Consider the following 12,590-nt stretch of genomic DNA (forward strand, 5'->3'; position numbering starts at 1 on the left):
ACCTAATTATTGCTTGCAGTGTTATTACTCGCAATTTTAATGAAATTTTTATTGTTTGTAGACGTACCTGTGTTGTTTCTTATGATGTTGTGTATATTGAATTATTCTTACTAATATTTGAAATGTAAAACTATGGTTCTTTCCTTGTTCTTTCTATGGTATGATTTTGTATCTATATGAGGATAAAAATGGTATAGAATGGGTACTTTTAAAATTCCTTTGCCGACTGAGGTGAGGTAAAGCCGCGTGTAATAATTGTTTGTTTATGTATAGTTGAATTTTATTACAACTAAGCACAACAAAAATACACGCAACTCTCCATCCATCCAATGCTCAACACGATTTCATCTTAAACAAAACATGCACAAATCGTTCGAGTCATTAATAAACCCGCATACAATGCCTCCGTCTATATACATGCGTCGGAACTTAGAATTAAATAATTTATCGCCTTCGAAGAGGCTGGAGGCATAATAAATCAATATGCATGGCATGCACACACGCGCAGGGTGTTCCCTCCCAGGCCCTTTCTTGACTAATTAATTAAACAACCGATTCATTACAGCAGCCTCCTTTGTACCCTCACATTCGTCTAGCGGTACATGCGAGATCCTTCGCATTTTTCATCGGCAGCATAGTTTAACTGAACCGTGAGATGCCGGATAGTCTGAGAATGAAGACTTACGTTGTAACTATTTAGTTATTTTTGCTTTTACGTCGAATACCTATAAAGGAGAGTTTAGATTTTGAAGCTAATATAGAATGTATAAATGTAAGAGTTTTTGATTATCATATTATTGGTTATAAAGAACTTATTATAACCCAAAATATAACATAGATTGCAGTAGCGTAATATATTCGGATTAAGTTATTATACTACAATTTAAACAACTCGCATTCTTACATTATTTTTTCAAACAGGAATGAATATGAGCATTTTGAAATATATTTCATTATTTCCAACAATTAGAAACGGTAGTTATGTAAACAAATCAATAATGGTACATATCAAACGATTGTTCTTAAAAATTCTAAGTGAGATGGCCTTACAACATTCTACAAATTAATTCAAAAAAATCGAATAATCGTCGATTCATTAAAATGCGTCATTAAAAATGCCATAATGAGCATCACTGCGAATGAACAGAACGAGTTCAGTTCAATATGAACGTTTTGAATGAAAGCAATAACGGGTTGATACAAAGAGTTCACTTATGCGAGCGGTTCCCTGCCCAGCCTCCATCAGCAATTATTTTAATTTCTTTCCGTGATGAGGATTGATAGAGCGTTAGGTGTGATTTGGAGGGGTAACGCACGGTCATTTGTACCCGTCATCCCGCTTGCAACTGTTTGAATTGCTTCAGTAATGAATTAAATACGCTGGAAGTAGTGAAGTGTGGTATAGAGTAGATTTAATATGAAATGAGGAGGTTTTAGTCAAAATGCATGTGAAGTTAGCATCTTAAATAATGCTTCGCGTTGTCTCTGATTGCTTTCGAAACGGTTGACAAAAATAAAACATTAGGAAGTTTAAGATACAGACATTATAGTCAACCCAGCATGACTTTGTATAGATACAAAATGTTTGAGAAATTTCATAGGTAATATTTTTGTTTTGTAGTAGATTCTCAATACGACTGTGTTGTAACTCGATAATATTGTAAATCTTCTACCGATTAGCGTGAATCTTTTTGTGTTTGATAGAAACAGTTGTTAATTGTACCTATTTTGAAACCTTTAATTCTTCTATACGCCATTGCCTTCTTTTCTAGAAAACAATTATTTTAATTACAAATTTCTACTACACTAATAATTATAAAATACTAATAAGAGGTAATATTAAAATAATGTCCGAAACTATTCAACCTGTTTCAAAATTATTATGTATGATTGTCATAGACTATGTATACTTTTTTTTTTAAAAGGATGAAATAAAATGAAAACCGAGAATATCATAATTTGTTAATGCTACGAGTTAGGGTTGGTTCTTCAGAAATTATTAATAAATTGCCTTCATTAGGGCGAGTTGTTTGGGAATGTTTTGCGGTCTACTCTATATTTTGAATTTTGAAATGCCTTGAAAATTAACTTTAGATTATTTCTGATTTTCATTTACAATATTAAACATGAGAAATTTAATATATAGGCAGACATGTATATTTAATGTTTGTTATTGACATTAAAAAAGTTTTAATTAAATCAAAACTTATCTTATATTGTGTTTATATAATTTTTTTAATAAAGTTTCTAATTATATAAAAAATAATGTACACAAGTTTGTTAGTGCTATTCATAAAATAAATAAAATTTATTTTTGAGTCTTTAATTTAAATCTAACTTTACAGATGGATTAGAATAAGTATAAAAGAGTCATCCTCTATTTAAACACTTTTCTTTGTAAGTCTTATTACTATTTTGAATTCTAGGTTTTTCGAATTTTAAAAAATTTAAAGGGATAAGTTTCTCGAATCTGTCTTTCGATTTACTATAGCTTTAAAAAAACATTGACATTATATTTGGAGCATTAAAAAAAATCCAATTCTATTCCAAATTTCATCCAAATTGGTTAAGCCGTGTAAGTAACAAACGATCTTATATTACCTACAAACATTACAGACTGCATTTATAATAATAATATGGATGTCTGAAACAATGCTTTAATAGAATAATGGATTCATAGGAATAAAGGTATATTAAAAAGTTTAGACGACAATTGTCTTATTTAGGTACATTTCTTTATTATCTCTCCTCACTATAACAAGTCTGCAACTAGAAGTCAATAATGGGACAGTAAACATTTTAGATTTGTTAAAGAATTATTTATTAAATTTTTTGTATTAAAAATATAATAATTTACCGTTTAGAATTCAAATTCTCCTGACACTACTGACACTACTTCAAGTCAGTTTCTGTTACTATTGAATTTCATACCATACTAGAATAGTACAAGATGTTGTTATATTCAACGTAATTTTACTAAAATATAGGCCAAAACAAATCAAGCACCGAAGATGATCTAAATAAGATGTAAAACGATTAATTGCAGATTACATATTTTAATATTGAACGTGACATCATTTGACTTATTGGATTCTTGAGTTACAAAATAGTTTCATGTATTGGTATGTTTTATTAATCCTTCCTACTAATATTATAAATGCGCAAGTTTTTAAGGATGTGTGTGTTTGTTGCTCTTTCACGCAAAACTACTGAACCGATTGCAATGAAATTTGGTACGTAGACAGCCGGACAACTGGAATAACATATAGGCAACTTTTTTTCTTGATATTCTTACGAGATACGGACTTACGCGGGTGAAACCGCGCAGCTAGTTGTTTCATATGTTTGCTTTATTTAACTTATTAAAAATAGAAAATTTATTTATTGTGGCATTATACTAACTGGTTTTTGAACGAGGTTCTCTGGGTCCATCCACGGTGACTTTGATAGCCTTGTTGTAGGTGGTGACTTGGGGCGGTGTCGTTGATATGGTTATCGTGAGAGTGAAGGATTTACCTGAAACAAAATATATAGCTTTTAAACTTCATAGACGTGTTTACACTTGTTCTACACGCATGTAGTAAAGGCTGTTTTAAAATAGACGTCCAATTCACATTCTTGCATTTGCAGTTTCATATCTATGCATAGAATGTACATATACATGCATGCAGGCATAGAATACTAGCTATGCACCCGCGACTTTGCCCGGGCTAGCAGAGGAAATTTCCATGGGAAAGAGATGTTTGACCGCGGTAATATGCATCCAATATCTAGCCAAAATTGCTCCGACGCCACGTGTAAGAAATACATACATTCAAACACACTTTCGCATTTAGAATATCAGTACCTAAAGATTAAAATAATAATCTATAAAGTAAATGAATCCTACATGTTTTCTTTGTGTTATTTTTAACATCAATAATATTATTTAAGTTAGTTTACTATTTATAATAATAAAGATGTTAGCTTACTATTTATAAGAATGTTCGAATGTAAAACAAACGTTTTAAGTAAGCGCATATATAGTCGCATACGTAGCGCAACAAAAAACTGAATACACATATAAGTGTCACACTAAAGAACAACGCAAATATCGTCTGATATAAAATCCTTATAAAAACGAGCAATAACAAAATGGTAATTAAAAGAATAATTTATTTCCGTACATAAACTGTTTTGGACGTGAGTGAAAGCGATAAATTCAATCTGCGGTCGTTCTCTTTTCGCCGAAAACCCACTTTTTGTAGTTCAATTTTGATCACTTGTTCGGAAAGTTCAAAAATTTATTGCCGGTTCGTTTTCAATTTTGCGTGTCGAATGAAATTTTTACTGCAACATCGATGCGACGACAAATTGTCTATCAAAAAATAACTGGTTTTTCAGACTGATAACTCTCAACTTGGACGGTATGCGCGCCGTTTTTGTTTTGCGAGACGATGACCATTTAAATGGGATTGCCTACTGTTCAGCAAAATAAGCACTCGAAATGAAATCTCATTCAAACGTGAAGGGCATAAAAGAGCAACTCATCCACAACACGTCAGAGCGCGTCACAAACAACGGGCCGAACACTTCATCACAGCATAACGTTGGCAATAAAAAAAACATTTCCATCTGCGGAAAAACCACAGTTAATATTAAATGACCGTCCGTCAAAGCTGTATTGTAGAGCGCTTTGGCTCGCTGTGGGATGCAGCCAATACCGATTTTGTGATTTTTCCCTACCCGTCTGCGGGGCGAGGGTCGGGGCGGGTGACATGTAAGCTTTAATGGGGCCTGAAGCGGCACACCGCTGGATACACGCGAAAAAAACTGAAAAAAGGCCTCATTCATACGTGATTTCATGTGTAGGCTACTTTCTGCGGGCAGTGTGTGCCGCTCGTTAAAAATGGACGTTAACATGAGTCCGCTTGTTGCGGCCTATCCAAGTTTATTAACAGGACATGTTTGCACTTATGAGGTTTCTGTTGTTACGATGTTAACATTCATCACTTTAGCCGGAATGAAATTTTAACTGATAACATTGTTTGAATTGTTATGACATAGTACCTAAAACAATGTGAAGTAACTGACATTGCTAATCCTTAATAAGATTATAAATGTGATACTGTGGTTGATTGTTATCATTTTCACTTTGGTACGGAGCGATGGCTTTTTTTCCGAAATTGAAACTCTTAATAATTTCCGTGGGTTTCCTTTGACTAAACGGACGTAAAGCTTATATTCTATAGAAAAACAGTGGAGAATATAACAGTTAATACCATCATATAATCGCGATTTCAATGTCTTACTGCGTTATTAAGAAGTATGTACCTACACACGATAACCAACACTCACGCAAAGCAAACAAACGCCGTCAAATCACCACATTAAACATCATAACAAATCGACTCTCAATGTTAATCGAGCTAGCTGATCAAAAGGCAGTCCATCTGACATATGAGTGATGTGCACGCGGTACCAGCCTCGGTCCGCCACCGACCCACGCCTAAATAAATAACCCCTACTTAATGTAGCCAGTACACGAGACCGTGTTTTACGAGCTCACAATTTCCTCATTCAACTCCACACCCTTCTTATGACACGCTATGACGTCTATTGTCATTGATTTATGTAACGGTTATTAATGTTTGTTAAATTGTTTAGAGACAATAAGAAATGTCGCTTTGTTCGTATGGCTGTAGATATAAAATTCGTGACCAATTTTAGCTATTTTCGTATTTGATGGACTTAAATTTTCCAAATAGGTATTATGTAAGAATTTGCATGATTAAGGACACCTGCAAATTTTTTTTTATTGAATTTTTTTGAGTCCTTTAATACAATACCCATATAATTGCAATATACCTATAGCCTGACAAAAAGTAATAGGCTTCATAGATGTGATAGGTCATTTATATTGTCTCATTTTACCGCGTACTCAAGGTACATCACATTACATTAATATTACTAATCTACTTCGAATTTTATATGTATTTTTTCAAAATACGTATTAACCTGACAACTGAAAATGTTATCTGTATCTCTGACTTATAAAGACTCAGACTCTATAAAGATATGTCTACACGATCCTGTCCTCCGCACCATAGACACATACACAGATAATATAAAGCTAGATGCGATCCAATTTGACAGCTGTCAAATACACTCCTTGCGATGTCAGGGCGCGATTAGGACGATGTCGGACGTAATGACGTGCTAATGCCTCACCTCGATCGCTAATTGACTGAATTAATATGCTGATGTAAGCTAAGGTGTTAGACGTTTGGTGGCAATCTAATCAATGGTTAAGGAATATAACTATTATTGAATTGTAGAGTAGAAACGCATTAATTTTGTCGCGCAGTAAGTATCAGGACTGTTAAATTAAATTGCTCAGATACAAAAAAAAAATATAAATGTTGCTTGGTGCACAGTGCATTTTCGTTATATTTTTTATTATGTTACTTTATTATTATCCCAATGCTGATTAATTTAACTCGCTTGCTAAGAAGCTTGAAATTATAGTTTTAATTGCGTGTGATAATTGGTGCTATCTTCATTTACTATTGCTTGTATTGTTGCATATATTAATGTCTAATGAAGAAATTCAACCTTAACAAATTGAAGCTTTAATCCCATGCGAATAGGTAGCTACTGATTAATAGACCAATGTGAACAACCAATGTAAGTGGATGTGATTTGGACAACCGCTGAAGAATCATTAACGGCGGCCAAAAACAATCCGCAATAAACAGCCTAGCGGCAAACAAAAGCACATCGCAGTGATATCTCATCCCAATCATCGGGGCGTCACCGCAGAGCATACTCATAGTTACGTAACTTGCGGGCCGCGCTTAGTTAGCAACTACCCGAAAACCGAGAGGCGACCATAAATGAAATGGTAGTTTTCCGCGGCTAACCCGGCCCGGTTAACCGGCGTTGTGGCCGCGTTATGGTTGACAAGGGCCTGTTACCGCGTGCGTGCCCCGATGTTTGCGTGTTACGCTAACCTCTTTTAGTTCTTTATTTGAATTTTTAATGCTTGTGCGACGGTTTTCGTTCGAATATTGAAAACCGTGTACCGGCTAGTCGAGCCAAGTTCAATGAAGATGTCTTAAATGACAAATGAAAGATTACAAAAAAAGGCTAGCCAAATAGATACGACTAGGCCGATAAATGAATGTAAGCCTAAGGTTATTCAAAAGAAACTATTAAAAATACTTTAATTCGTTTTCTTTTTTGTTTTCCATTTCATATTTTAATGTTACTTCATAAGTAAAGAATGAACAATGAAAATACTTTATATTTTAATGATTTACAGAGTACTTATTTTTGAGTGGCCTTTCAGCATCGAATAATTTTATTTTGTTATAAACATTTTGAATTTTGATCATATATAATCGCCCTTTTCTGATTGAAAGGATTCTGACATCTTCTTATATTCTTATGTATGAAGAAGATTTCAGTACTTCTGACAAAAAATTAATTACCTATGTAGGTAGCGTACATACTTAAAAGATTTTTTATAGAAAATTGAGTTACCAATGATGAGATATCATTTAAATATGTCTTTCAACAGGGTTCCTCTTGTTTCAGGTTTTTTGTACGTTTAGATCTTACAAATGTTTCTTGTCCATTTAGGTACATAGAGCTGGATAAAGATCTAAGTGCTTAGTCGGGACGATAAAAATATCTCGCAAACCACACGAAACTATATTCGAGAACCATTGAAACAAAGAAAATAATGAATAAAGCTGGCATCGGTGCGCGCAATTAAGCGCAATGCTGTATCGAAGCAAAACCCACGCGTTACGTATTCGAATAAAGATTTCTTCAAAGGAAAAATTTTATTCAAATGGCTGTGACCGCAGGCGGAGCTCCGCCTACTCGGAAGACGTTGCTTTCCCGCCATTTTCCATTGGTTGGCGCGAAGAGGCGGGACACGTCTTCTTCTTAAACAACTTTTCATTTGCACAACTGAAATATTACTGGCACTGAAGTTACATGCGGTTATTCGAGACGCCTTTTTTTAAAGACTGAAGTATGCTGGTTTAATTAAATGTATCTGCGCTGTTTAGAAATTGTTGTGAATTGATTTATGGATGATGCTGACTAATGAACTGTTGTGTAACAGAAACTACACGTTTCTGTCACTGCATTAGAATGCGATAACCTGCGATCATTTTTCAGAGAGTCGCGTTTTTCGTTAGGGTTTTATTTAGCTATTAAATAGGTAGGTACTATAAGGATATCATAAATTGTTAAATTGATTACAAATGTTATATTTGACAATGAAACATAATGAAAGGAAATAACAAAAGAAATTGTTAATGTGATCAAAAAGTAAATTTTTAACTCATGAAGTAAAGTTTGTTTTTCATAGCAATTATTTCAACATTATATAAGGTCATACAAAAATTTGTGAATATTTGAAAAAAGTTTTAAGAAAACAACGACTGTATCAAACCTAGACTCCTTAATCACTTTTTTATGCCATAGCGAGCAACTGAGCTGGTGGTTCCCCTGATGGTGCGCTATCACCACCGCCTATGAAAATTCGCAGAGGTTGTGTCACTGTGAATGTGCATTGCCTGTTGTGAGGGGCATAAGGACAGGATTGACGTCTGGAAAGAAGGAATGGACTGGAAAGGTTGAGGAAATGGAATCGGACCACCGGCCCCCGCGATCACGGTAAAAAAAAACACAGTAGCATGCTACTTTTTCACGCTGTTTTACTGATGGGATGTGTTATTTATCTGGTGCGAGCTGACCCTTTTTGTGCTGAAGTGTACCGGACTCCCATATAAAATCACATATCTGCATCTTGAGGTAATTTGGAAAAGAGATAACCTCAACCAGGGAAAAGGCCTTTTTCATCAAGGAATAAAACTAAATGCGAGTGAAATAGTTGAATACAGTAGCGGAATATATATTTGAACATTTACCTACAACTTAATTAAAACACCTAAGTAATTAACAATGTAATATTTTTTACGAAAATAAAATAGTATTCACACGTATGCGTAATTTTTAAGAAAATTAGGTATATAGTAATTGAAATATTAATGTCAGCCAGAATTATACAAAATAGCCTATTTTAACTTCAAAAGTACTTCCCCACTGCAACCATAATATCTCCTGTTTTAGTGTACTGCTATCGGTTCTATCATCATCATCATCATCATCATCATCAGCCCACATATGCTGCTGGGACACAGGCCTCCTATGAGAGTTCAGGCCATAATCCACCACGCTGGCCAAGTGCGGGTTGGCAGGTGTCACATGTCGTCGAACTTTTGATTCTCGGACATGCCGGTTTCCTCACGATGTTTTCCTTCACCGTTTTAAGCTTTTACTTTATCGGTTCTATGATCTTTGATAATTTATATGAACTAATAGCAATCAATAGTGACAAAACCAAATAAATATTGGACTGAGCGGTCTAAGTACCCGATGCCAAATATAAAATTAATTCTGCGTGTGATATTTCTGCACTTTGAAAGCAGCTAGTAAATACCTTCTATCTTTAATTCTCTCTTCTTGAATGTCGGAAACGAGAACACGCTTGGCATGAATTGGGTCAAACTCGCTAAGAGGATACTACATCTCATCAAAATCGTCGTAATAGTAGAATGCGAATGCTGCTGTGTTTCGTAGTTATGTACACTGAATGGGGAAGCCGAAGGCGTGTTAGCTCTTTTAATGATCCTTCCCAATCCTTTCCTTTATACCCGTCGTCAATTCTTTTCGTTTTCACATTCCTTAAAAGCGGTCATCGCTAAACTATCTTTGTAAATGTTCATGGGTGGTCATCGCCGCTAACAATCAGGGGTACCAGTTCCCTTTACTACTGTTGTACACCGTACACTGTACACTGTACACCGTTACATATTGAATCATTAAGCTTTATATTACCTACATATTATCTTAAGTTGGTCTATTACTTATGTTAGTATAGTCTGGGTTTTTCAGTTGTTTCAAGAAGAGGTAAACACAACATTGTAACAATTCAATATAACTTATGGAACATAGTACGCACTAATGTTATAATTGTTAAATATTTCATGTATTTTCTTCAGTTGCAGGACATAATAAAAATCTAATTTACTCTAATATTACAGGGTATCCTCCCAATGGTGTTCTCAATGGTACTTATAGTTTTGCAAACTCTGCGTACAGGAAAATACTTAAACAACAAAACAGTGCACAGAATTTCTCATTTGATTTTTTCTTGAAATCCATGTACATCGCAAGCTTCGCTTAGTCGGCATATACCCCTCCGATAATGTGCGCATTGTGTCTACGATAACATAATTTTAAACGTTTGTGTGCGTGCGGGTGGCAAAAGTAGACGGGTGGCCAGTAGGGCTATAGTTTTAAGAAATCATCTAAAAAAAAAATGTAAGAGGATTTTATGAGTAGTTTTTATGTAATCAGCGTATTAAAAACTATAAGTTCCGTTGATCATATTACACCATCGGCATCTGTATATATGCGAAAATTTTCTTGTCTGTTATTCTTTCTCGGCTACATCACAGTATCAATAAAACATATAGAATAAACAAGGAACATGGTAAGATATTCATAAATAAATGAAACGGGATGTTCAAAACTGCTATTACTAACTGAAAATATAAGATCTGAAAAGTACATAGTTCAATAATTATTAAGTACGGTATACGGTGTTCCAAACTTCTATACTTTCAAGTGTTTTAGATATCGAGATTATAACAAAATTTATGCTTTTACGTGAAGTAGATCTTGACAGTTATGCAAGCAAATTAATTGATTTAAAGTTTCTTAATATAACCAAATACTTCTTATCTATATGTCAGGAAGAAGCACTCAACTATTTAGTCATCTAATGCATTTTGCATAGCATACTCTGAAATGATTCTACTGCTCGTTCCAGTTGCGTGGCGATAAGAAATGAAGCCATGGAAAAGTATTTACCAGAAATCTATATCGCGGTTTATTTGAGGACATTAAGTATTTTTTATGCTTAAAAGGATGTCTCAATACGTGGAAAAACTGCAAACATTGTTATTAAATAAACGATGAAATTAAACTGTAATTACGATGCTCAGAACAATAATAACTATTAATACATATCAAACAATGCTATATATACCTATTATATTTGCTTTAGGACTTATTTTCATAGGACAAGGTAGAAACGTTAATAAACAGAATCAGTTTTAATATGTGGTAGTCGAGCACGGTTCGGCCAAATTGGGCCAGAAAGAAGCAAAAGATAGACGCAAATGATAGACATCCTTACTAATATTATAAATGCAAAAGTAACTCTGCCTGTCTGTCATTCCTTCACGAATAAACCACTGAATCGATTAAGATGAAATTTGGTGTTAAAACATTTATTTTTTTAACACCGTGTTAAACTATCTCTGCACCAAATTACATAGTGAAGAGAAAGGACATAAGATAGTTTTCATCTTGGAAATCACGGGAACAGTAAGTATGCGGGAAAAACCCTGAATTGACTTGACTGATCCCTCTGACTACGCGGTCGAAGCCGCGGCGGAGAACTAGGAATACAAGAAGAAATTATAAGTGATCATTTTTTTTGCCCATTTGGTCATCATCAGCCCATATATGTTCCCACTACTGGGTCACAGGCTTCCTATGACATGCCGGTTTCCTCACGATGTTTTCCTTCACCGTTTTAAGCAGTGGTGATGTTATCCAAAGGTCAGATAAATTTAAAAATGAATTTATTTCCTGCACGCTCGCCCGGTCTCGAACCCCGACTTGTCGATTTTAAAGTCCGAGGTTCTCACCACTGAGCCACCACTGCGTATATATTTTCCCCATTTGGTTTGCGGAAATCTGCAACTCGTTGCCTGAACTTAATCCTATCCTGCTAATATTATAATCCTATCTTGTCCTATCCTACTAATATTATATTAATTATATTATATTATTATTTTCCATTTTATAACTTGTTTGTAAGGATGTGGGTGTTTTTTTTTATTTTTTTATGTCACAATCGGCAATGGAGCTGGTGGGACGCTTGATGGTAAGCGCTACCACCGCCCATTGGTAGAGGCGTAAAGTCGATTACAGACCTTACGCCTCTACAAATGGATTGCCGACTTTAAATTGGGAATGGTTAAGAAAGGATTGGCGAGACGAATAAAGAAAGGACTGGGAAGGGGATGGAAAAGGATATGGGCTTCTGGCTCCCCCACTCACCAAACGAAACACAGCAGAATGCTATTTCACGCCGGTCTTCTGTGGAGGTGTGGTACTTCCCCGGTGCGAGCTGGCTCAATTCGTGCCGAAGCGTGCTCGACTACCACATACAAAATGTGTGTGTGTTTGTTGCTCTTTCACGCAAAAACTACTAAACCGATTGCAATGAAATTTGGTACGTAGACAGCTGGACAACCGGAGTAACATATAGGCAACTTTTTATCCCGATATTCCTACGAGATACGAACTTATATGAGTGAAACCGCGGGGCGCAGCTAGTTATTTATAATTCTGTGAGCAATATTATGAAATTCGATTCGCGTGAGTATTTGTTATGATATTGAATGAATTGAATCAAAAATTCTTATAATTCGTGGTTTGCAAATTTATGGAAA

At 34.9% G+C, this 12,590-nt stretch overlaps 1 protein-coding gene across 1 annotated transcript in view; it reads right to left on the bottom strand.

Annotated features, from left to right (window-relative positions):
* Positions 1 to 12,590, bottom strand: part of LOC119840192 (runt-related transcription factor 1-like) — a 26,306-nt gene that overhangs the window by 8,190 nt on the left and 5,526 nt on the right. Inside the window, exon 2 of the mRNA XM_038366705.1 lies at positions 3,403 to 3,516. Within this exon, the coding sequence (XP_038222633.1) occupies positions 3,403 to 3,516 (114 nt within the window). The remainder of the gene's footprint in view (positions 1 to 3,402; positions 3,517 to 12,590) is intronic.

The sequence above is a fragment of the Zerene cesonia genome, chromosome 5 (genome assembly GCF_012273895.1).
Source record: "Zerene cesonia ecotype Mississippi chromosome 5, Zerene_cesonia_1.1, whole genome shotgun sequence".
NCBI lineage: Eukaryota > Metazoa > Arthropoda > Insecta > Lepidoptera > Pieridae > Zerene > Zerene cesonia.